The sequence below is a fragment of the Takifugu flavidus genome, chromosome 2 (assembly GCF_003711565.1).
Source record: "Takifugu flavidus isolate HTHZ2018 chromosome 2, ASM371156v2, whole genome shotgun sequence".
NCBI classification, from domain to species: domain Eukaryota; kingdom Metazoa; phylum Chordata; class Actinopteri; order Tetraodontiformes; family Tetraodontidae; genus Takifugu; species Takifugu flavidus.
This window is the reverse complement of record NC_079521.1, coordinates 17279535-17304936: the sequence shown is the minus strand read 5'-3', so window position 1 is coordinate 17304936 and position 25402 is coordinate 17279535. Positions and strand designations below refer to the sequence as shown.

The window sequence follows — 25402 nt, the reverse complement described above, 5'->3', positions numbered from 1 at the left end:
GGCGGGGGGGGGCGGGGCGAGCAGGCAGGGCGGGGCGGGGCAGCACACGTGACGGACAGCTCATCTCCCAGTGGTCACCGGCTAACATTCACCATAATCCCTCCATCAAATCTGGGGGTGATGACACGGCCGCGGGACTCCTGAGAGGGAGGCAGCGTCTTTACTCGGGGTGTGGCGGCACAGCCCGTTTAGGAGGCGTGGCGTTGCGCACTAATCCTGGAACTCCTATCTCCACCCGCCTGGGAGGCCACTTTAATTCCCTCCGACATTACAGGGACCTTCCCTGGAAAGCTTCGGTAAAGGTGACTGCTGACGCTGCCGTCATTCACAAGGACCATTTCAAAATGTCAGCCCGTCGCTGAGATTTGTCTCATTAAAGGGGGCGGAGTCCATTACGTCCACCTCCTCCTCCGCCCGCCACACTCCACCACCGATGTGGAGGTTTGAGGCTGGGAGCTGGAACCAAATGCTCAGTTATTGCACAACATTTACAGAAATCCCACAGCTTTTGTCCCTTTTCCACAAACTGAGGGCCACGGAAAGACGGGAACGCCGTCCAGGCTTTGACGCAGGATTTCCATGCATCTTCAATAAAAGCAGAAGCACAAGCCTCCGCCCCCGCGCAGGCCCCGCTCTTCATCTAAAGCACATCATCGTCTTTGCCGCTGAGGGCTTTCAAAGCCCGGGATCACTCACGCACATGCGGGACGTCTGCGGGCGCCGCCGCCGCCGCCTGAAAGAGGGAGGGACCAAACCGCTCCTCCTTGACGTGACAATGAAGACGAAGGTATTGGTAATTAGACCGTGGCCACTTCTCTTCCAGAAACCCGGAGTTTTTGCTTGTAACTCATTCAAGAATTGTCTCTTTTGGAAGATCTGCGACAGCTTTTTGGGCGCCGAGGTGTCCGATATAGAAGTGATCAATCAATACTGCCAAAACACAAGAGATGGGGATCTCTGTTTAATACAAGTTACAGAAAAATGGCAGCTCAATGATAAGTAAGATTCCATTTTCAGGACTTCACTTCAAGAAAGCGTAAGAAAATAAAACTATACATACAAAGTAGCCACAGCATGAATGCACACAGACAACGCTAATTAGCATCTCTCACTCACAGCCCGCGTACATTCGTCATGTCTGCATGACTTTATTAGTACAAGAAGAGACTTTAACGACCACAACAGGAAAAAGAAACCGCAGCTTTGGTTGGTTTTGTAATAACTGGGCAATTTCTCTGGGAACAAAGGATGTCAGAAAAGAAAAAAAGAAAATACCGTTCTGCCGCCTCAGATCATGCGGGAATCGCAGCACGGCCCCGGCGTCACGTGCAACGTGGCCTTCCCTGGAGTGTTTTTACCAACATTCCAGCTTCTCTGGAGCCCAGTGAAGCTGCGATCAGCTCAGACCAGAACAAATCCGAGCGTTTTGTTCAGAGGACGACCACAGAACACACGACAGCCGGGCCTGGAGACAGCGGCCGGGAACGGGAAACGGGTTAATCTGGGATGTCTGTTGATGCTCTCTGTGAAGTGAGGCCGTGCGCTACACTGGTGGAACAAGGTTACCAGAAGGGAGAAGGTCAATTGCCAAAGCGTGCGTGAGTGTGTGTGTGTGTGTGGGGGGGGGGGGGTAGAGTATTACAACCTAACTCCAGAGTGTGAAGACACTCATGGCACAAGTACAGCTATTAAAGTGCTTCAGTCTTTAGAGGAGCACTTTGTCACGGCATGCACACTGGTCAAGCACACCGATAAATGGCCGAACACAAAGACCCTGAAATCACCTCGCCCTCCTTCCATTTCCCTCCGCAGATAAAGAAAACCAGACAGTCTGTAAAATATACAGCTGTTTAATTTGGGCAAAGTTACCGAGACAGCTTTAAAAACACTTTCTTTGCAGGAATTATCACAGATAATTGGAAAACATATTTAAAAAAAAAAAAAAGACAAACAAACGGCTACAATGTTGACGGTGACGCTCTGCGTGTTGTGCCTGATACAAGTTCTCACTCTAGTGGCCAGGACGGGAACTGCAGCTCGCGCTGGGTCGGTTTCAGTGCTGCTGTGATCCAGGTCCTAAACCGCGGGGGGGGTATGGACAGGTCAGCGTGGATGGTGGGAGGGCCCCCGCTCGGAGGGGGGGGGTCTCTACAGTCCAAATCGGGCCGGCGTGCGTTTGGGCGTCATGGGGGCCTCCTCTTTCCGTCCTGGGGTGCAGATTTTCACTGCTCTGAATCAGAAAATGGCAGAAATTCATTATCAGCGGCGCCGACGTGATTCAGGGTCATCCATTCACACGTCTTCACTGAGGTGAGCAGTCGTGCTTAAAAATGAAGGTGAGCGCAAGCTGAAGATGAACAATGAAGCAGCCGGACGGGGAGGGGGGGGGGGCTGACAGGGGTCTCAGCGAAGAGTGCTGGTAAGTAGAGCCTGACGCCACTGACAGCAAATCTATCATCTTTAATTACGGTAGTACGACAGTGTTGCTGCCCACGCCGCTCCTCGCACTCACACACACACCGGCAGCAATTACCGCCATCAGGCCATAACCTCCTTCTGTCACCGTGTTCCTCTCCTCTGTGGCTCCACCTTCACCAGGGGAGACATTGTTAGACTACCCTCAGTACCAAGCTGCTGGGGGGGGTTTAACTCACTAATGTTTATAGTGAGGCAGGTTTAAGATGGAGGAGAACCAGAAACCAGCGTTTCACCACTTTATGTAAGTTTTATCCATCTAGAAGCGAAATAAACTCAAATAAAGCGTCTGGACCTGAACCAACGCGGCGCTCCCAGTGGTTTTGGGCCCGTGCAGCTCGGAACAGAACCCTCATTTCCTGCTGCATTTCCCATCCAAAAACACTTTAACTTAAACATCTAAACCAAAAACAGCTGCGGGAAATTTCCAATTCTATTTCATCCAGATTAATTGGAGTAATTAGTCTTAAATAGGAGATCTCAGCAATGTACATTAATCCATATACTGTACATACATTAACTGTGGGTATGGACATTACAAGTCTTTGCTTTAAACAGATTTTTATGTACTTATTAGTGTGTTTGGACATTTCGTGTTTCGTTTTAGGCACCAAAAGTCTTTCAGGATGTGAAACGGAGCGAGTTCCCTGCTGATCTCCGATTTTAAAAAGAAAAACCTTCCTGGACTCTTTAATGTAATGAAATACACAAGCGCCCTCCCTCAGGCTCCTGCCTCTCACTCAAAGTGTTCCATTTTTTTAAAGACAAGAGCGACTGGGCCTAATTCACACCACTAATCTCTGCTGGTGAGGTGGGAGAGAGGTTGGTGGGGGGGGGGGGGGTTGAAAAACTGCCGTTCCACGCAAAATCTTTCATTCTGGTCACACTGAACTCGGAGGAGATGCTGGTGAGGCGTGCTGGAGGACAAAAGCGCCCAGAGCCCAGGAGATGTACCGGCATTCATCATCACACATCCAGTCTCTGCTTAAATCTAATTCTTAATCCAAAACCTCCAGAGTGATTATTTCCAACAGATCGGTTACAGACACGGTGACACAAACTCAGACGGATAAAACAGATGATTAATTAAGAGTAGAAGTTCCTTTTTTATGTCTCTTTATAGCCTTATTTTCCTGCAAAGCCCGCAGATGGGTGTGAAATTAATTTCTTTGCTCTGATTTGAAATTGAAAGCTCCCCTCCTGTCTCTCCTCCGCTATGGCTAAATTCAAATTGCTGCAGTAATGGGGGTCAGCCAGGAGTCAATATTATTTCTTTTTGTCTCGTCTGGAGGGACCAGAGGTGAGAAAAGCTCATCATGGAGGGTGAGAGAGGGGGAGCAGAGAGAGTGGAAGGGGGGGGGGGTACGGATTGGCAGCCAGGAAGGTAAATTAAACGTTTCTATCAGGACTGTGTATGGGAAATGAAGGCCACCGGGGAACTATTGTTAGAGGAGACCCCGGGTGTGATTAGGTGGTAAAAGAAGTAGAGATGGTCAGAGACGAACCTGACGCTGCCCAGGTTGCTCTTCTTCTCCTGTTCTTCTCGACGGGCTCGCAGCTGCTGCTCTGCCATGGACATCTCCGTCTCCATGCTGCTGATCTCCTCTCTGGCACGACGCCGGTTCTCCTGGTGGACGCAGACAACCAGGATGAAGACGTGCTAGAGTCCCCGCGGCGGCGCGTGGTGACCGTAAGCGCTTAGACACGTTACACCAGCCTCTCACGCGGAGAAGCAGCAGGAGATTTGGGCAACTACACCCCCCTCGCTCCTCTCCATACCCAAGAATAGCACAAAACCATCGTCTTTATCTCTTTCTCTGCTTTTGTGGCGGATAAATCCCGATTGCTGCGTCGCCTCACTGCGTCCAGCCTGGTGCCGCGCACAAACACGGTGAGGGCTCGCAGCATCAGCTTGGCTCACCTGTCTGCTTTTCCCGGCTTGCTTGACGCTGTAGAACATGGGGCCCAGCTCTGCCAGCCACTCCCCGTCCACTGCGGTCACACACTGCATGTACTCCTGCAGACCAACACACACCGGTTACACTGGTGATGGTCTCATCGCCAGAACGGACGGTTAGGCAGCAACCGGCCCCTCACCTTGGTCGTCATGACGAGCTCGTGGTAGATGATGTAGTCGGGCGTGTAGCCCATGCCAAAGAGGGAGCTGGTGGGGTGCAGGTGACACGGCATGCCTGTCCTCACGTTGACATATTCACCGATGCCCTGGGAGCAAACACGGACACAAACAACAAATTAAAGGTGCGCCTCATAATTTACAGACGTAAAAGCGAGACCCCCCGACTCGTCCTGCCCGTGTACGCAGCCGCACTTTAAGCGTGGAAAAGGTCGGGCGGGTTAATTTGCTTCTCACCTGGCTTAGACAGCAGGAAAATAAATTTGAAGTATATTCATTGGGGCTGCAGTTGCCTGGGTTGGCCGGCAACTCGTAAGTCAAATGGAAAATCTTGATTATATAGTCATGATTTCAAATCCCCTTTCAGATTTAGCGCTGTATTAATGGGAGGCCAGGAGGGATACTTCACCACTCTGTAATTATGCTGCTATAAATCTGCCACAACCAGTCGCCATCGGGTGGAACACATTAAGTGTGAAGCAGGAAGTACCTTGAGCTTGGCAGCCTGGTGAAAGTAAGCGGCGCAGATGCATTTTCTGATGATGTCCCAGTCTGACCCACAGGAAACCAGGTTCATCTTCTGCTGCACCATAATGTCCTTTAACTGGGAGCGCACCTCACGCACCTGCGTGAAGACGATTTGAGATTTTAAAAAACCTTCTCGAGGACTATCAAAATAGTTTCCACGGGAGTGAAAGGAGCTCCGGCGGTCTGGAAGGAGAGCCGGAGATGTGGGAGTCTGACCTTGCGCATGGCCTTGGTGTGGATGAAGTGGTCGTTGCACCAGATGCTGGAGTAGTTGTTGTTCTTCCACTGCATGTAGACGTTAAGGTAGGTGAGGTGGTCGCTCTCCGGGACGGAGAACTTCTCCCTCACCTGGTCACTTTCCTCCTCACGGCCCTGCAGACACACAGAGGTGAGAGTTCAGTGTAGCACTGCTCTTTGTCATTACGTCCATCAGTGTCGTACGGAGAACCCAACAATAGGTGCCAAACTACAAATAAATGATATTTATAGTTATTTTTGGATCTAAATGGAAAGTTACAGTTCAAGGGCTAAGAAATAGATGCAAAAGAAGGAATGTTTTAAATAAGACTGAGGGGAAAAAAAACGAAACTCAATTTATTTTATTTTAAATTTCAAGTGGACTTTGTCTCAGCGCTCAATTCAAATTGAGAGGTTGGAGGAGCCAGACTCTGACACTGGCTGCTCGTCTCTCTTCATACAGGTGACAGAACATCGCCGTCATATTCACCTTCGGTCTGTAGAAGATGGCCGGGACCGACAACATGGAGACGATGATGAGAATATCAGCGCTGCAGCACATGTCGCAGGACACGATCAGCATCTTGGAGAGGGCGGGGTCGAGGGGAAACTCCACCATCAGACGTCCGGTTGGGGTCAAACCGCCTGAAAGAGCACGAGACAGTTCAGCTCAGCAGTATTCTAGACACGGGAAGGAAAGGGAGACCGGAGGAGAGAGGAGCAGCATGGAGATGGACTGCTGACAGTCGGGGACAGTTGAGGAAGAAAAAAAATCAAGAGTCAGATCAAAAAGTTTGCCAGCTCTGATTTAAATGATTAGATGACAGAGTCTAAGAAGCTTATGATGAGGAAAAGCAGAGAAGCAGCGCAGCCAGTTTGGGGCAGGTAAGCCTTAATCAGAGATAATCTGCTGTTAACACACCATACAGGGAATCATCAAAAGTCCTCCCTTATCCCCAAATCCTTAAATCCCCTGGAATCTAGCTAAGGATGAGACAGAAATGAGACCCGACCAGTCAAATCAAACACGGGATCAGTTACTAGGCAATTACTGCACTGGCTAAGCTTCACCACGACCTCCTCCAAGGCTTTTTGCAACCGCAGCACCCTTTAAACAGCCGTCTCCCGCCGGTGTTTGTGGTGTCAGCATCGCCGGGTAGCAGCTCAAAACAGCTGGAGGGGGAAACGCGAGCATCAAAATACCCAGAATTCTTTGTAACGGCTTTATTTTCATCTCAAGAAGGATGGTTTGTTGTCTGGCTGCTAGAAGGACGAATGGACTCTTGGAGCCAGTACAAAGGAAACCCAAACACCATGACCAGTAACCATGGATGACAGGACTACAGTTTGATTTTTAGAGTTAATAATCCAATACGACTTATTTGCTGCCGTCTGGTAAATGACATTAATGTTCCGATGGCTTCAACCTGTTATTGAAACCTACCGGTGTTGTCCAGAGCTCCTAAAATCCAGAGTTGGTACATGGAGTTGAGCATGTTGTCTTCAGGGGGTGGGTCCATGAAGTGGAAGAGGAGCAAATCCTGAACGCCCAGAGACTTCAACAGCAGGACCACGTTGGCCAGGTTGGTCCTCTGGATTTCCGGTATGGTGGTCGTCAGCATCTCATTTTTGTAGGCGCTCTGAGTGTACAGCCTGGGCAAAGACAGACACTCCGAGTGAGTCCAAGCATGATGAGTAGCTCTTTAAAACCAGTAAAAGACATGGTTTGGTTTGTAACAATGACAGGAACTCTCTAGCTAGCCCAGCGATACAGGCAGGAAATGTAAATGTAGCTTGGCTACAAAAGAAAATGTCAAAATAATTAGAAAAGCATCGAGAGTTTAGTTTATGTGAAGCTCCGGCAGCTGCCCAAAACCCTCTTATAATAGCAAAATGATTCAAATGTGTACGTATGAAGGTTTTAACCTTAGCAGCCAAAATGATTTGGCAGAGGGAGCCAGAACAAAGGGCCCAGGGTCACAGCTGTAAGTGTGTTTGAAGGTCTGCTTGTGCAGCAGCGCGGCGTGACTCATTCATTCAGACACCTCCGCAGCTACTCAACAGATCCTTCCCAGATTAGAGGCAGGTGAGCAGAATCCATCCGAAGCTACACGGGCTTTTGTATCCGAGCTCATTTGCCATGCAGATCACACTGCCATCTGTGTTTGTGTGCCCCTCCCTCCCCACGTCTTCACCCTGCTGTGTCTAACATCTGGCTGTCTACCCCGGCAGGGGGAATAATTACAAAAACACTGTCAACATGTTTATGGCGCCGCAGGCTGAGACACACCGATCGTTGCTGTAGCACACCGCTACCCTGCTTCCTTAGACACACAGACAGGTGTTACCAGGTTACCAGAGTGGGAGGAGGGAGCCAATTTGGATGTGGTTTGCAATTTGGAATGCAACTAAATGCAAATTTGCATCGCAGCGTTCACTAAAGGTTTGAAGCCAAGTGGCATTCATTTACAAATTAGGTTTCAGAAAAGTCTGACAGCATCCTTCATGGAACAAAGCCCCGACACCGAGTTAAATCCAGCTCTTGTTCGGCTTCCGTTTCCAACCACTCAGTACGTTTACGTGCACAGTTTAATCGCGCTGTGCTTAAAATTCCACTTTGGCGTTTCGTCAGAATTCTTGTCCTTTAAGTGTGTGGGAGAAAATTCAGTGATTAGTTAGAACACGTCGTCCTCTTCAGCACTAGGAGGCGATATGCATCTTTTCAGAGGTTAATACGTCCCCTTTCCAGTCGCTCGTTTATGCCACATGACAAACTGTTGTGGGGCAGCAGCCCGGAATTTCAACCAGGAAAATCCATAATTGTACAGTATTGTGTATCTCAGACATAATGTACACGCTACGATTCCTATGTTCATGACCCGCATTCTTGATGTTTTGGTTTGAGGGTCGTGCACCAGTATAGGGTTTGAAGAGCACACACACACACACACACAACACACACACACACAAATACACACACACACGTACGTTTACATGCATTTCAGGTGTCCTGTTATAGTCAGACAATAATTTCTCTCATGTAAACATACTGTCTGCAATAAAAATAATAATAATTCAAATGGCTTGAATCAACATTAAAGGTCTGCACTGACTGGACCACGGAGGTCGTGGTGCTTCTGAGGGATGAATATCGAAACCATCTCCAAAAACCTCAGCACCAGCACAAATTTGACAAGGAAGGCTCACCTGTAACACTGGCCCGGTCCTGTACGTCCCGCTCTACCAGAACGCTGGTTGGCATTAGCCTGGCTGATGGGAAAAACCTGCAGAGCATCCATTCCAATTCGGGGATTGAAAACCTATCGGGGCGAAAACAAAAAAGAAGAATAGCATCGTGTTGGTGACCGTGTTGGTGACCGTGTTGGTGACCGTGTTGGTGACCTGCACATGTGATTCCGGAAGTCTACCTTGAGTTTGCAGTATCCTGAATCCACAACAAACATGATTCCATCCACAGTGAGAGAGGTCTCAGCGATGTTGGTAGCAACGATGCATTTTCTCACACCATCTGGAGCCTAGCAGGGAAAATAAGGCATCAGGGGTTTTTTCCTCCATTTTCCTGATTGTTTATTAAAATTGCAATGATGTGATTCTTTTCATATGGAAACCTTCTGGAAAATCTTGGCCTGGAGGTCAGAGGGCAGCTGGGAGTAAATAGGCAGCACGGCTAATGCCGGAGCATTTTCCAGCTCTTCCAACCGCTCCACGATCTGATCGGACGTCACCTGCGAGGACAAGTTCAGCTTTAATTCAACTGGAAACACAATGAGAAGGATTGTTGGAAGTACTTTTGAGAAAGCTTGAACTTGAAAGCAATATTTCAGAAATCCCACATGTGAGGAAACCTTTCATTTTAAATATTTTGCTTTTTCTTCTTCAGTACTGTCCATTAAATGTATTTAAATACTTAAGCATCTTTTCAAAATAAATGTGAACTAACAAGTAGAGGGTTGAAACCACTCATGTCCAATACCTCAATGTCCTCCTGACCAGGCATGAAGATGAGGATGTCTCCCATCAAGCCACTGAGGTGGATCTGCAGGGCCTGCTTCACTGCTGCCTCCACATAGTCCTCCTGAGGAGTCTGAAACACAAAACACAATAAGCCAATGAAATATATTTTAAACCAGCTGATTCTCAAGCTACATGTCACAGCAACCTCTGACCACAGAGCCCACCCTGAACACTGACGTGCAACAATGTAAGGGGAGGTTCACGTGGCCACCACCAGAGGGCGACTTTCAGTTTTCTTTTGGGAAAGATGAATCAATTACGTGACACAGAGCACTTACTGATTTGTCATAAGGCTTTTAGGTTTAAATGTGATTTAAATATTAAAATATAAGGTTATTGTGCTTCGAGAAACTGTATATTAGAGTCATACTAAAACATTTATTATTCACTGCAGGGGCTGAAATGTAGCCTTAAAAATTCTGCAGCCAGATTCATTTTGCGGACGAACAGACAGAAAACCTACCTTGCTAAACAAGATGTCTACAGGAAACGTCCTTCCTGGGATGTGAAATATAGGTACATTGCCAAAAAATGCAGCGAACTTGTCCGAGTCCATGGTTGCCGAGGTAACGATGAGTTTCAAATCTGTACGTCGGGATACCACCTGAAGGGGAAAGACAGTGGACGAGAGAAAGACGGTATCAGGAATCAGGTTCACGTGATATTCTGCCACTTATAAACTGTTTGAACTAACTGTATTAGCACCTCACGCAGCAGGCCAAAGAGAACATCCGTGTTGAGGGAGCGTTCGTGAGCCTCGTCCATGATAACAGCGCTGTAGTGGTCCAGGTCGGACTCCCTCAGCGATTCCCTCAGCAGGATCCCGTCTGTCATGTACTTTATTAAAGTTTTCTCAGACGTGCAGTCCTCAAAACGGATAGCATAACCAACCTGGGAGCAACAAGGTCAGATTATACACTTCAATTTATATGCATGAACATATGAATGAAAATATCTGCTGACCGCATTTGCCAAGAACACATATCAAATTCAAATTAATTCTACTGGTGAATTTCGTGGTCTTTTTTGCTTCTATCAAGAACAATTTAGTTTTCCCGAGATAATTATCTTCAGGTCAGGTAATTGAAAATGTAATACGTCGTTTCATCCACTAGATGGAGGTGTTGGATAGTATTTCACAAAGGCCGGAATTCCAAGCGCAAACTGGTGGTTTGGAGAGATCTTTAAAATGGTGCTAATGGAGCACAGAGGATGAATTGCGTAGTGACTCCTTTTTACTCATTGTCTATCGTGTTTACCCGTCTCAGTGGCATATTCCCTGTTAGATACAGGAAAACTACTAAACTAATCACAAAGAAATGACCAAATATTGTGTTTGTAAAAATCAATAAGACACTAAATAAATACCCTCCTTATTCCAGAAGTCCGCTATTCTCACCTCATCTCCGAGGTTGGAGCCGATCTCTTCGCTGACTCTCTTGGCCACGCTCATGGCTGCCACTCTTCGGGGCTGGGTACAACCTACCATGCCATAGCTTGTGTAGCCATCCTCGTGCAGATACTGTGTCAGCTGGGTGGTCTTCCCACTGCCCGTCTCTCCAACAACGATCACTATGTTGTTGTCCCTGTAAATGGCAAGAAAGGAATGTCTGTCAGGAAGCAATCGTCCATCTAATTTTGTGGATTTAAAGGAAAAAAATAGAGATGTTTGGATTGAACGACGACAAAGAAGGTGGAAGATAGACACCTGATGATGTTAAGAAGTTGTTGTCTCACAGCAAATATAGGTAAGTACTGTCTCTGTTCCAGAAGACTTTTCTTCTTGGCAAACTCACTGCGGGCCTCATTCTTTTCTTTCATGTGTTCTGCAAATTTCTGCTCAGCTCTATAACACCAAGGGGAAAATATGAATAAAACCTGCTGCCATAACTCGCATGCAAAGACTGTGTGCTGACCCAACACACGAACACTGCACACCTGTAGTCTACTTTGCCATCCTCTCCAACAGGCTTGCCTCCACAGACATCTTCTTCCTCTTTCTTCTTTATGCCCATGATGTCCCCCAGCTTTGTGCCAGCCAGTTCCCAGTGTTTATGCTGAGCCTGAAAATATCATTATTAAACATCATTTGAGTAATTAATGTGCAGAGTACAAAACTAAAGTCAGCAGTGACATTTATATTTTTAATTGGTATGATTTTATGTACCATTTACCCAGAGCTCACAGACACCTTCTAATCATCAATCCTTTGGTACATGGCACATGAATAAAATGCTTATCAAAGTGATGAAGTCAGACAGAGCTGGTTTCATCAGAACAAAGATGGTTCATCCCAAAAATATCATTAACCTTTCCCAGAGTGTGGAGATGTGGAGACCACAGGCAGATACACACATTATTAAGGTCTTATCATCAAATTCAGCTAACAACATCAATATGATTACCTGCAAGCAGCATCAATCCTGTTTCCTCTTATTTTTGTCATTATCATTATAAAATGGGAGAAAGTGATGCCTCCGAATTGTTGGTTTTTGTATACCAATCTGCAATATCTTCAGTTTACCATCACAAATGACCAGACAGCCAGTGCCTCCTGGAGCACCAACCTTTTTGCGTTCTTTCTGCTCACGGTGTTTGCGGACAAGCTGGCTGCCTTTTCGGGAAATAATTGCCATGTCAGAGGTCGGATCTTTCACAGGGATGATCGGTTCTGGCTGCAACAGACAATAAACAAACGTTCGGCCTAAATCCAAAGACAGAAGAAAAAACGATTCATGTTTTCTCTGTCCGCGTTGCTTACCTGCTTGGTGAAGACTATCCGTCCATCCAGGAAGGGAGGGACCAGGTTGTGAACCAACAGGTGAACTTTAGCAGCATTATCTTCCTCAAAGTCTTCATCCACCTCCAACCTCTGCACCACACCGCTGGTCAGCATGCGGTTGGTCTCCCACCGCTCATTATCCTGGAGGCAGAAACACACAGATAGTCCTAAAGACACCAAAAGCCAACAGCGGTATATGTGCAGCTATGATAAATACACACATAAACTACACACGGACGCCAGATACATTTCTTTGGCTCACTAGTTACCTCATTTATCTGTCGTTTCTGGGCTGAGATTCTTTTCTGAGTCTGCTTCTGAAGGATCTGCTCCCTCTTCTTAATGTATTCCTCAGAGGTCATAGTGAAGGGGTTGTGGAACTCATCGTAGCCTTCATCCATCATGTACCAATCTCTGTCAGCTTGCTGTCGAACCGATCCAACACAGTTAGGAACATCAAAACAAGCGCATCGCCGCCATCAAATGGTGATCATCAGGTGCATCACTCACTTTCTGGTCCTCCTCCCACTGCTCCTTCTCGTCTTCATTATCAAACAGGATTCCGCCCTCGCCATCACCTTTCCTCGCTGGGGAAGACAATATTTTGTACACACGATTGAATCGGACACAGAATTAAGTTTATATTCTTACACAACAAGGTGTGCCATAGATCTACGATTCCATAGATTTGTATCCATAGATCCATAGCAGCACGGAGAAGGATGTCAAACCCAGATGTGTCAGATGTTAGAAATTGTCACAGCTTTATCAGGCTTTCAGGGTCATACCTTTTCCTTGTGATAAGCGAGGTGTAGATCCTAAATGCTTTCTGTCGTTGGCCCACTCGTTGTACTTGTATGATGGGGTAGGTAGAGGGGTGTCGTTGGGGTAACGGCCTCTGACTGACCTACACAAATGGCAGACGGTTTAGCTTGAACAACTTGAAGAGCAAATAAACACATTGAATAATATCAGGTGGGCATTTATCTTTTGTAGCAAATTTAAAGATGTGAAAATATTTAAAAGAATGAAATACTATCAAACGGATTACCTGTCCCTCCTCTCGCTCTCTTGGCCGGAACGCTGGCTACGCTCAGAGCGATCTGTCTCTTTGCCAGACGGAGCAGGAGAGGGAGACTCCCACTGGGAATGCCGTGAACTGCCAAAACCGCTGTCATCCTCTTCCCAGTTGGAGCGGGAAGGCGTGAAAGAACCTGTGCAAAACTAAAATGTTAACTTGCCTGAAACGTGAGGAAGATAATGAATCAAACAAGCTGACCTTTAGGGTGATGCTGAGGTGTCAAGGGTTCATCTCTCCTGATCCCCCGGCTGAGGCGTCCGGACCAGCCATCCCTCATAGAGCGTTCGCTTCTCTCCCCACGTTCTGAACGGCTCTGGCTGTTCCCTCTGTCATCTTTCAGACAGCAGAAACATAAAGAACTTTGAATGTTTTTAAAAAGACGCTTAGTTTGAGAAACATCACAAAATTTAACTGCATGTAGTTCTGGCAACTGGTTTAACGTACGTTTTATTACATTTAAACAAGCAAATGATTCAAACTTCTGCTTGCTAGATGAAAGTACCTCTTTCACTCCTTCGGTCTCGTTCCCTGTCTCTGTTCTTTTCTCTGTCTTTTTCCCGGTTCCGCTCCTCCTTGGAGGAGGCGTAGACGCCGTGCTCACGTCGGTCCTTCTCCCTCTGCTGGTGTCTGCGACGGAACTCTTCACTGACCCCTCCGGGGTTTGAGGGCGTTTCGGAGCCCGTCACACGATACTTCCTGCAAACCAAGAGCAATAGAAAACGTTAAGATACGAGTAGCTGCAGCAGAACTACGATTAGATCACAATCAGAAAATTTGGCTCAGTCATGAAGATTGTTTTTTCCTTTAGGTGAAACAGTTATGAATAAATATTTAGATCATGAAAATAATTGCGATGCTACTATAATTATCATTTTTGTGTCATATGTTTCTCTTAATTATTTATAATCAAAGAAAGGTTTTACAGGAAGATCCGTGTGTGTAAAGGTAAATCTAAACATTGGAATAAATATCATTCTGTATGAGCGACTGACAACTACCTCTCTTTCTTAGCATGTTTGTCCTTTTCATCCTCTTCTTCATCAGACCCAGAATCACTTTTAGCTTCCTCCCATTCCTTGTAGGAAGAAACCTTTGATTTCTTGCTATTCCTCTCGTTATCAGCCTGTTCCTCACGCTCCCTCCTTTTTTGGGCAGCCAGCAAATCCAAACCCAGTAAGGAGGTACGTGGGGTGGGTGCACGAAACACGTGCGGCTCTGCAGCAGCACTCTTCTTCTTTACTATCAGTCCACCAATTTGAGCAGTTGGGTCCTCTCCCTCGAGTCTATGCATGGACACGTCATCGTCCATCATCTGTGAGACAGGAGTGATAAATGTAAAATGTGTGAAGGTGTTGCACTACAATCCACTCAATATAAGGACTAAGGACACATTTTTTTTAAATCACTCCAAAATTAAATTTTACTGAAGGGCTATTTCATTGCCAGATGTTTAATAAAAGAGTGCTTTTTAATGTAACTCAGTAAACAGGGGCGCAAAACCTGAAATAAAAGAAATCTTTGGAAATTCCAATAAATATTAAAACTAAATTTATCACATGTAATAAACTAGTAACTATCAAATGTTTTGTGTAAAAAGAAGGGTAGGGACATACATTGACATTATTTCCCCTAAATTTCAGACAGATAAACGTGATGCGTTTGTTTACTGATTAATTAAAATTGAACCGTTCTAAAGGGACGTTAAGATGCCATTAAAGTTACAAACCACAATAATTAGGTGACAATTCAGTTTCAATTGACGACAATTGGTCATCAAATAATTATCCGTAAATTGTGACATCTGTAGTTAACTGAAAAACTATATTCCTATAAAACAACAACCGACGTGTGAAGTAATCATTATTAAAACATTAGAGGAACTATAGTTCTGTATTCCTTATATTTGGTGGTTACTCATCCACCAACGCTACAACAGAGCCACGTACTCCTGCGGTGATCCTGATAAAATTGGCTTAACATTTAACATGGATTTACATTCCATCGTTGAATAAGACATTACTGGCGAAGTTTCCATGGAAAACAAACTCTATATTTAAAATGATCTTCAGGAGCTGCTCGGAAACAAGCCAAAAAACACGGATCACACGGCATCGTCTCACCAATTGCCCCTTCTGTCAAGGCCCAAATCCATCTCACCATCAACAGTTCTAAATGTACATTATCAAATATGTATTCAAAGGAGATGGTACAAATCGCAGTACATTAAAAGAGCTAATAACTTACGTACGTTTTCAGGGCTGTTCGCTGCTAGCAAGACGGCGGCGATTCCCCGATTTGCCCCAAATCACACCACCTTTGGGCAAATAAGACTCCCTCGTTTTCTATGAATAAGCAGCAAACACCTTCGAAACAAATTTAAGAGATTATGTCAAATGAAGTGCAGGTAGATATTAGCGGCTGTAAAATAGCTAAACTGGCGCTTTCGAAAAGAAAACGTTGTTTACAGACAAGGGAGCCGCCATTGCAATCCCACAATTCCCAGGGACAAGGAAATGCAAAAACTTTATTTAAAAACCTTAGTTGACATTGGGGTGCGCATGCGGAAATCTTTATTTAAAAAAGAACATTTGCATTGATACAATTAACAACGTTCGCTTTCATATCTTGTGAATTTAAACAGACCATCACCAAACTTCTATTTCCCAACAGCTTGTTGAAATCTGAAGTTGAATGATAACGTTCTATCAAAGCATAGTGACCTATTTAGAATATAGTTTTGTGTTAGTTAATTTCGTATTCTGAATAAGAAATGATTGCTTGGAATGCAGGACAACCCATTGAATTGTCTTTACAAAGAGTAAAATGGTAAACAGTGTTTACTATAAAATGTTTTCACAAACAATGTTTTCTCAGGTATTAATGGCATGCAATAATATCTACGCAGTCATCAACAAACAGAGATTATCAGTGCCATGCATGTGCTTCATGGGTCCCCTATCAGTATACATAGAGGTCCACCCGCTATTCCTGTAGGTTACCATCCCACCATCCTTGCTTTAGACTGCGTGTATACTTATAGGTGTGTATATGGTATAACCACACTGTTTTAGTGCTATGGCTGTGTTGAGGAATATCACAATGCGTATTATTTTTTTGCGTTTGCATTGCGCAATGACGGCGCATACTTGACAGTTTTGCAAATGTCCTTGTCTGGCGACCAATCGGGCGTTTCTGATTGGCTGACCTCGGGTCGGCGTGCTGTGATTGGTCAGTTTCACACGCCTGCCGACAGGATACGTAACATGCGTTGTCGATAAAGCATTTAGCTTTATGCCTATACAAATTCCGTGGTAACACTGTTATTCAACTTTCAACCGCGACCTTTGGAGCTTTTTGGAAAACGTCCCCCAGGAAGGAGAAAACCGATTCAAGCGTGACTCGTTAGCTAGCGTTGCGTTAATATTCTAGTTGGCTAGCAGGAGCTAGCATTTGCAAATCGGTGGTTATCAGCTACTACAATTACTGGCATTAACGTAAGAAAGTGTGGGAACAATGAACGAAATCGTGTCCGACGCCTGCACGGGGGCTGTCGAAACCAATGTTGGAGAAAATGGTGGACCAGTGGAAGGTGATGTGAAATATTTCACTTTAGAAGAAATAGGAGCGCATAATATGAGCAACGATACATGGCTCGTCATTCACGACAAGGTGTATGACATCACACGTTTTCTCGAAGAGGTAAGAAATAAATGGGGTGTTGTTACACCTATATTATTTCTTGTCTTTGCCTCAAATGTGTGCTTGCATAACGCCGTGGAATGAATGGCCGATTGTTCACCTTTCGACTACTCGTGTGTGTTTACGGTGTTCATATCCTAGACAGTCGGACTTTCTAGTACTTGGCTCCAGTTAGACATTCAGAATAAAATTTAACGTTTATACAGTCTACCAATTGATTTTAGGGAGTGATGTACTTTAGTTTACTTCCAAAACTGGAATTATATGGTGTGCCTACAACGTATTCCCAGTAATTCCTCCTGCTGTTTAATGGCGGAATGTGTGTGTTCAGGCTGCACCCTGCCGATTGTGAATATCAGCTGGTGTTCTAAAGTTCTCTGTGCCTTCAGCATCCAGGAGGCGAGGAGGTTTTGCTGGAGCAGGCAGGCGGAGACGCCACAGAGAGCTTCGAGGATGTGGGTCATTCCACAGATGCCAGGGAGATGCTCCAGCAGTACCTGATTGGGGAGGTCCACATGGTAAGAATGACTCCACACAGGATTTACAGCCACAGTCCCCTCTGTAGTCTGCGTGAAACCCCAGAGCATCAGCACGTGTCGTGCTAATTAGACTGTCACCAGATATTTTCCAAGAAAAAAAGCTGCCGTTTGTTTGGAGTCACAAGATGGTGTCATGTAGTGATTGTTATTTATTTATTTTAGCAAACTTGGCTTGTTCATTTGTTTCAGGGCGGTTGTCGTGAGGATGACACTCGTTAGTAGTTTGCACGAGGCAACAGGTCCTGTTGTAAAATGAAACGTAACAAAGTTCATGGCAGCTTTAATCTGCAGCAGCTCGTACGCCTGCCCTCTCCCCCAGCACACAACACTTTACCCAGCATTTTCTCTGTTTATTTTTCTACAAATGATTCAGGGTTATCTCAAATGTCAGGTTGATGATTACATTTGGTGTCACAAAGGTGGTCGGTGCCACCAAGATGACCCCAATATAGTATTACAGCAGCTTTGAATGTTAACTTGAGATGGCCAAAATCACACATTTGACCAAATAGTTTTTTTTATATATCTGCAGGATGACAGAAGAAAGGACCCTGCTAAGGTAAACCCACAGTCGCTGCACAGGCGACTGGTTTGTTGCTCATTCCTCCATCTTCACTCATTAACTGAACCTAATGTGTGCTCCATTTTGGTTTTGGCTACAGAAGGAAGTCCAAACAGATCCAAAAGAGACCAGGTGGGTTCAGCTAAAGCGCGTTCTGTTGCTAACGCCCTGTTAATTGTTGCACTATTTGTGACTCAGGCGGTGTAACTTGTGGTTTCCCCTGCAGCTCCTGGACAACGTGGTTGATACCCGCCCTCGTCGCCACCATTGTTGGCATCATGTGTCGCTACTACATGTTTGACCACAAGTCCTCTTGAGGGCTGACTTCCCAAATCCATCCCATTCTTATCATCCGGAGGCCTTCGAATTAACCCAATGCTCATCACATTGAGCACACACAGTCAGGAGTGTGTGCGTCCTCTGCAACCAGAGAAGAAGGGGAAAGAGTCATTGTCTCACATGCTGTGCATCATGGTGTGTTAGGTAAATCCTTATACAATTGTCTGCCTTTCATTGTCTTTATATTTCTTTCTTACTATGCCGGTGTCATTTTCACATGCACTCTCCTTTATTATGTATATTTGCTGCCCTTTCTGTTGTCAGTCACCTCAGCTGATGCAACAAAGACAGTAATAGTGAGTAGTGACCAGTTTAGCACTGATTAACGCTGGTGATGGATTGAAATGTTTCTGTCTGATGCTCGGTCGCGACCAGGACGGGAGTTCCTCCATTCCCACGAGTTGGAGAATGCAGTTGTGGGAATAGTGAGTGGCTACGAATGCAAAATATTTAAAGCGAGAAGAATGCACTTTCAAATCTGTCTATATGCTAATTCAATTGAAAATGGTGAACTATGTTTGAATTCATTTTGTCAGGTAGGCTTCTTTTTCTGCAGCGCCATTATTAAACATGCACATTTATATGGAGCCCATCTATCTAGTGTGTAACCCAATGATATTTTATTAGTTCAATATAACAACTTTGTGCATTTACTTTGTTAGATGTCCACTCCTATGACATTATTACTTGGACGTTCTTACACTGTTTGTAAGCTCCTGGATTGTTGTGTGAAAAGCGCTTGTGACTCTGAAGCAGAGGCGGAGTGGATCAATCTTTCCAGGATAACCAGTCGCTATCTAATCCATCTCTGGAATCCCCAGATTTGCTCAGATTTTAATCACTTTTAAGCATGTATTCCAAAGTCATGCCTTGAGTCGAGTATCCCATTGGTATAGAGCGTTTGGGGACGTTCAGCATTCCATGACCAATCCCGTGTGTTGACTGAACTTAGTTTCTCTGCATATGTTAACTCTTTTTTAAATTATTAGACAAGTCTTATTGCATCTCTACTGCCATTTTCTCTCATTTAAAATCTTTGAATAAAATCAGTCCTTTAAAAAAAAGTACTTAAGTTGTTAAATACTTTTCATGTGTGATCTTTTATATATATATATATATAATACACGGCGGTGGGCATCAAGGTCACCGTATTGACCTGGCCTGCCTCGCCTCTTATGGAACAGTACTCGAGATGGCCGCACGGTGGCGCTGCAGCGCCAAAGTTGAACTACAGCACCGTCGCAGCAGCACCGATTTTATGTATTTACAATTAGGAAAGAACAATAAACACACTACTCTCACGTGATGCCGATACTGTGCAATGAGACAAAAAACCTCAACGTTATAATAATGTACTACACATAGTATAGTATCACTCTGATCTTTGGGACAACATCCAGAATCAGCTACTATATACCGGTATTTGTTTCAGAACCTTTACTCCATTTAAAATAGCACTTAAAGTTCTGTGTGGAGATTTAATGTTGACATTATTAGCTGGTCCACATTTCATTTCACCATCAGCCTCAGCACATTTGTAACAGCACCGCGTTGATGTGGTGTGTGATTAATAGTGACAGCGCAGAACTATCTGCTCTTGTACTGCATGTTATGCCTATGAGAGAACCATGCAGAATGCCCTCAGATATGCAACATCACTCTCCATCCCCACATTGCATGTCCGCCTCACAGAGGGCTGCTAATGCACACACTCCAGCGTCCTGGGAGACCAGCGGGGTGAAAATCTCAATCGTCTGGAAAAACACTTACGGATGCTGCAGGAATGAATATGATCTCTGACAAGTGGTTTGAGTTTGTTTAAAAAGCTCTGCCCACTTTAAAAATCAGACGCTTATATGATTTGTGTTATTTGAGACAATTCTACAATCAAATTTGCTTTATTTTTTGTTCCAGCTAGGCAGAGGGTCCACAGATACACCAGGAAACAGCAAAGCAGTGTCAGGTTTTGTCTGCAGGTGGAATCTGAAGGGAACTGCAGCTCTGACAACGGTCTAAAAGGTTCCCTGAAACACTCACAGTCCTCTTTTAGCTGAAGGACCTACACCCATTAGTGGCTCAGGTTCACTGCAAAAATGTTTTTCACGTGCCGACTCGTGTTTCTGACACAGGAGGCTCGAACTACTCCAGCTTTATTAAAATACAGCAAATGTGTGACACACACTGTTGTATCGATTTCATGTTTATAGCTGCTTATGGCCTGTAAGCTAGTTCACCTTTGAGACGTTTCTTTGATGACCGCTGATCTGACAGGCTTGATGCGAGCTCACAAACAGCCTCATTTTCTCTTCTCGGTGATTTTTGATTGCACAGGTGGCATCTTTAAACAGCCTCGCTCAGATGCACTGTCTGGTATCGCTCCCCACAGAGAGTGAATTATAGAAAAGATGCCGTTTGGAAATTTAAACAGGTCTTAAAACACAGAAACGCTCCCACAGATGAAGAAGCCAACGGTCTGTAAGGCGTGCTGATGACCTACGGCACAAACTGATTCTGAGCAACTCACCAAATGACCACTGAAAAAGGCAGTAATGCTTTATTTAACAGTTCATAAACCAACATTTTTTGTTATCCATTCATTAGAGGGTTACAAAAGTCTATTACAAACGTGACAATTCTTCAGACAAGCTTACAACGGACCCGATCGTTAACACAGTTCAATATTTATTTCATTTTCCCCTTCCCAGAAAGGTCATCATCCGAGACTTCCACCAACTTTACCACCCGTGTGAAACAATACAAAACGCCGTTTGTTTCTTTCCACCGTGCGGACCGAGCGCCGCAGGACCTCCAAGCAGCAATATCACGAGTTCAATATCTCAGAATAAACAAAGCCTTAAAAGTTTCCCGTTATCTCTTTGCCAGCACAAATGCGGTGACCTTTCTGCGGCGTCGCTGCTTAATTACCTTGCTCCTTGCGAGACGGCCCGACGTAAAGGTTAAAGTCTCCCAGCTGTTGCGCGCCGAGGCGTCTGATGCCGGCTTTACATCCAAGAGGTGAGCGCTTCAAAGCGCTCGCCGTGAGGCAATGACAGATAAAATGACACATTAGTCGCCAAATATCAGCTTGTTGTGACGAACGACTGGAGCGAATGTTTCTCCCTGCAGGTCGGAGCACAACTGCTGTAGCATCACATTCTCTTCTGCGGGCGTGGAAGGCTGTAAAACAACTAAAAGATGCTCAAAGAGGCCATCTTGGAACAGTACATGTGTGTTTGAATTAAAAAAAATAATCATAAGTTACAGACGGAGGGTGTGTTTGCGCAAACACCACTTTCTGATTGAAACATGACTTAAAAACTAAAAGAAAATACATATATACACTGTTTACAACTTCAATAGTGTGTACTGTACAGAGTGTTGCTGTCAGCCTGTGCCGGTTATTCCAGATAAGCTTTTACGGAGCCGTACGTCACCAACATGCCTTCAGCGCGCCAGAGGAGGTCTTCAGCTACATGAGCGTCACCAGGGTGCAGGTGGAAGACACGCTGGAGGAGCGCTCGTGGATCCCGTTGTTGTTGTCCACAAACTCGGACTCGAAGTGCACCATGGAAGCGCCCATTGAGCGGGCCAGGCCGGGGCAGAGGGCCAGCTCCGGCCTCCGAAGCACCAGGCGGAACTTCCTGCGAAAGCTGCGGTTTATCCAGAAGTAGAAGATGCAGTTGAGGAAACCGTTGGAGGTCGGGAGCCAAACCACCACGAACTCAACCCACTCCGGCACGCCGCTTCCCGAGACCGCTGCGGGACAGAAGACAGAGGCTGCAGAAATGCATGGATGAGACGGCGACCCGAGACCTTCAGTTCCAATTCTCTAAACTGGTAAAGACCTCAGATGAACACAAACTGAAAAAAATAAAAATAATAAATCGGCTTTGAGCGATGTTCTTCCACCGAAGGCAATAACATTCAGCCACTGATCTCAAATTCAATGTAGGATGATATAAGCCGGTAATTCTTGGCAGTTTGAAGGGAACCGCTTTGCATTTGGGCAGCAGCAGCCTCTGAAGTGTCGGTTAAGGCTGCCAGCTCCATTTCGCAGGAATCTTCATCCAGTTCAAAAAGACCTCCGCTTCCAAAAATAATTTCACTCCGACTTCAAGTCCGAGTCCCCAACGCGCCAAACCAGTCACATGACCAAAAAAGGGGTCATAAGAATGGATTTAATGACCCGGGAGGATAAATACCACAGGCAGTTACATCTGCCCCCAAGGTTCCTAGATACGCAAACAACCCAAATTTCAACTCAATTCTCACCAAAATTAATTTTACACTTTTCAAAAGCTGGACTTAGATTTCAAAACTCCCCCAGTTATCAGAAAATGCATGAACGTGGTGAATGGTTGGTGTAGAGGAGAGGGTGCAGAGGGCATGAGTGCCGTGACCCCTGAAGCAAAGAGCCAAGAATAGAAGAAATGTGATCTAAAGTCTGAAAGTCTCAATCAAACACGCGCTGCAGCTGACTCACCGTTGTAAATCATGGCGGCCATGCAGGGCGTCCAGCAGGTGAAGTAGGCCGTCATGACGGGCACCAGCACCCTGGATGCCACGTTGTGCCTGTTGCGCAGCGCGCAGCCGTACTGGCGCAGCTTCAGCCGCTGCCTCTTGGCAGCGCACCACACTCTCAGGTTGCAGTAGGTCATGATGATGGAGCAAGGGAAAAATATGGCGCCCGTCAGGCTCAGGGAGTAGCCAACATTCGTGGAGTAGGTCGGGTTGCAGACCAGCGACGCGGTGGAGAAGTGGACCTCGATGATGCCCCCTGGGAACGAGATGGGCGACAGGAGGAACGGAGGGAAGCACCAGGCGAAGGCGATCAGGAGCAGCGTCCTCCTCCTCGTCATCAGGGTGGAGCACTGCAGCGGGTAAAACACCGCCACGTACCTCTCCAGGCTGATCATGGCCAGCGTGTACATGCAGGTGGAGTAGATGGTGGCGTTGCAGAAGGCCACGACGTGGCACAGAGCGTCCGTGTGGCCCTTCAGCACGCTGACCGACAGGTTTAAGGGCATGACCAGGAGCCCGAAGGCGGAGTCCGCAACGGTCAGGGACAGCAGGAAGTACCGGGAGTTTCTGGACCAGCCCGCTACGGAGGAAGAAATCACCAGGAGAACCGCGATGTTTCCCAAAGTGATCATGACGCCCAGAACGATGATGACAGTGACTTTGACGGTCCAGTGAGTCAGCTCCTGGAGGCCCGGGGGGTCCACGCCTGGCAGGGTGCATTCGGCTGGAGCCGACCAGCTCACTGTCGGGTCCATTTCTCCTCACAGTGCCATGCTGGCAAACAAAACATGAATGGAATGAACGCTAATTAAATAAGAAATCGGAAGAGCTTAAAGGCGGATCTGCCTGGAAGCCGCCGCGGCTCCGTGTTGTACTGCAACAATCAGCAGCACCTGCGCCAATTAGTGCTGGGAGGACCCGGGTCAGAGCTGCAGGAGGATCCAATGGGCCACAACGCCTCCAGCTGGGCTAAAACCTTTGTTATTCCATTTTAGGCAGAAATCAGCATTAAACCAGAGAGTCTTGTACCGTTTTGTTATCGGAATGATGGGTTTTCACCACCAGAACCATTCCTATATCTGGAAAATAAAGGAATACTGTAAATACATGTATATGGGGAAAAAAGAATAATCTTAATAGTTTTGGGCAAATGCAAACATCAGATAGAAGGAAGACGTTTCAACTGGATAAAGTACCTGAACTTCTCTCTGTTGTCCCTCATCACAATACCAGAGAAAATGAGTAAAATAAGCTAAACCCTTGGACAGAGGAGCACGTTTGGACACTATTGTTGTGAGGTGCAGATTTCCATCCACCCATCTTCTACCTCTGTTCCCCTAACGGGGTCCCGGTGGGGCTGAAGCCTGTCCCAGGTGCCTTTGGGTGAGACACTCTGGATAATCTGCCAGTATCTCATTCAGAGACAGGCCACCAGTCTCACCCAACCAGTCAATTCATCACATCATCAATTCACCAATTCACCATGTTTTTAGACTGTGGAAGCGGAAGTACCCGGAGAGAACATGCCAACTCCACACAAATAAGGCCCCGGGGGAAAGGGGTGAACCTTGAACCTCCTCGCTGCGAGTGCACCACTGCGTGACGGTGCCGCCCGAGATGGAAACATATTCTCTTGTGATAGAGTGTGTGAAGGTCGACCGGGTGTCCATATGGCCAAATTAATTCCAGTTAACGAGGCAGTTTCACTCCTACGGCGCTTTCATCACATATGCGCGTTGTCTCTGTGATGTAAACAGATGAGGTGACGGGGATGCAAATGTGGCCTATAAAACCCAGAATTAAACTCACTGAAGGTTTCACAGTATGAAAGCAGCCAGGGAAGTAGCTGTTTTCATCAGCCAGGCTCCTAGCTGGAAGCGGGTTTCAACAGCGACGACAACAACAACCATAGCGGGCCCGTCAACAATTTGTCACTATTCAAGCGCCGCACACATCCGACCCTCAGACCTGGCGGAAGGAGACTGATGTCGCTCATCCACTCGTGGAACCAATTTCCGCCATCACGGGCCATCAGCGCCGGGCTGTCCTCCACCCGCAGCCGCGGTTACGACCATAAAGGCTCGTTTATTTATTGTCTGCGCCGCTGAGTGGTAGCTGCCAACATGTCCTGTTTGGGAAAAAGGACAACATGACACAAAGGCAAATAAAAGGGAGTGAAAGATTGCCGCTGACCTTTCCCACCAAGGTAACCATCTGTCCTGAAGGTGTTCAACTGTGTGACAGTCAGTCCATTAAGCAGTACATACAACACACTCTGCACAGACGCAGCCACCCACTTCCCCGCGTCCCGGAGGACACTAATACCATCCATGATTGATTATATCAGCTATTCTCGGCCCACAAGTGGGCCTCTGAGCATCGTCTAGTGGGCTGCACGGGCAATGAGGCTGAAAATGGTGAGATTATGTTTTCAGTTCTTTTTATATCTGCAGGATTGTGCGGGGGGGTG

General features: G+C 46.2%; 3 protein-coding genes across 5 annotated transcripts; 1 reads left to right on the top strand and 2 right to left on the bottom strand.

The window, feature by feature from the left end:
* Positions 1-948: 948 nt before the first annotated feature.
* dhx38 (DEAH (Asp-Glu-Ala-His) box polypeptide 38) lies at positions 949-15790 on the bottom strand. 2 transcript variants are annotated; one of them, XM_057025273.1, is made up of 27 exons: positions 15521-15790; positions 14271-14584; positions 13775-13968; positions 13471-13605; positions 13243-13405; positions 12980-13098; positions 12702-12778; positions 12461-12616; positions 12171-12332; positions 11977-12084; positions 11348-11472; positions 11118-11255; positions 10809-10995; positions 10115-10300; positions 9873-10013; positions 9369-9479; positions 9004-9120; positions 8803-8910; positions 8582-8694; positions 6819-7027; positions 5865-6019; positions 5354-5509; positions 5100-5234; positions 4573-4698; positions 4397-4492; positions 3981-4102; positions 949-2230 (listed from the first exon to the last, which is right to left on the bottom strand). In XM_057025273.1, the coding sequence occupies exons 2-27, from the start codon at positions 14582-14584 to the stop codon at positions 2149-2151; spliced, it is 3735 nt and encodes a 1244-aa protein (XP_056881253.1). In that variant the 5' UTR covers positions 15521-15790; the 3' UTR covers positions 949-2148. The 2 variants fall into 2 exon arrangements, with proteins under 2 accessions (XP_056881253.1, XP_056881254.1); XM_057025274.1 differs by having other exon boundaries at positions 15517-15785.
* A 713-nt stretch (positions 15791-16503) lies between these two features.
* LOC130521603 (cytochrome b5) lies at positions 16504-19475 on the top strand. The gene is made up of 5 exons (XM_057025277.1): positions 16504-16971; positions 17361-17489; positions 18043-18069; positions 18173-18204; positions 18299-19475. Exons 1-5 carry the CDS (start codon positions 16786-16788, stop codon positions 18387-18389), a joined length of 465 nt encoding a protein of 154 aa, XP_056881257.1. The 5' UTR covers positions 16504-16785; the 3' UTR covers positions 18390-19475.
* Positions 19476-20939: 1464 nt separating this feature from the next.
* On the bottom strand, positions 20940-23840 carry zgc:162592 (uncharacterized protein LOC561993 homolog). 2 transcript variants are annotated; one of them, XM_057025275.1, is made up of 2 exons: positions 22895-23840; positions 20940-22188 (listed from the first exon to the last, which is right to left on the bottom strand). In XM_057025275.1, exons 1-2 carry the CDS (start codon positions 23685-23687, stop codon positions 21881-21883), a joined length of 1101 nt encoding a protein of 366 aa, XP_056881255.1. In that variant the 5' UTR covers positions 23688-23840; the 3' UTR covers positions 20940-21880. The 2 variants fall into 2 exon arrangements, with proteins under 2 accessions (XP_056881255.1, XP_056881256.1); XM_057025276.1 differs by having other exon boundaries at positions 20940-22167; positions 22895-23838.
* Between the last annotated feature and the right edge of the window lie 1562 nt (positions 23841-25402).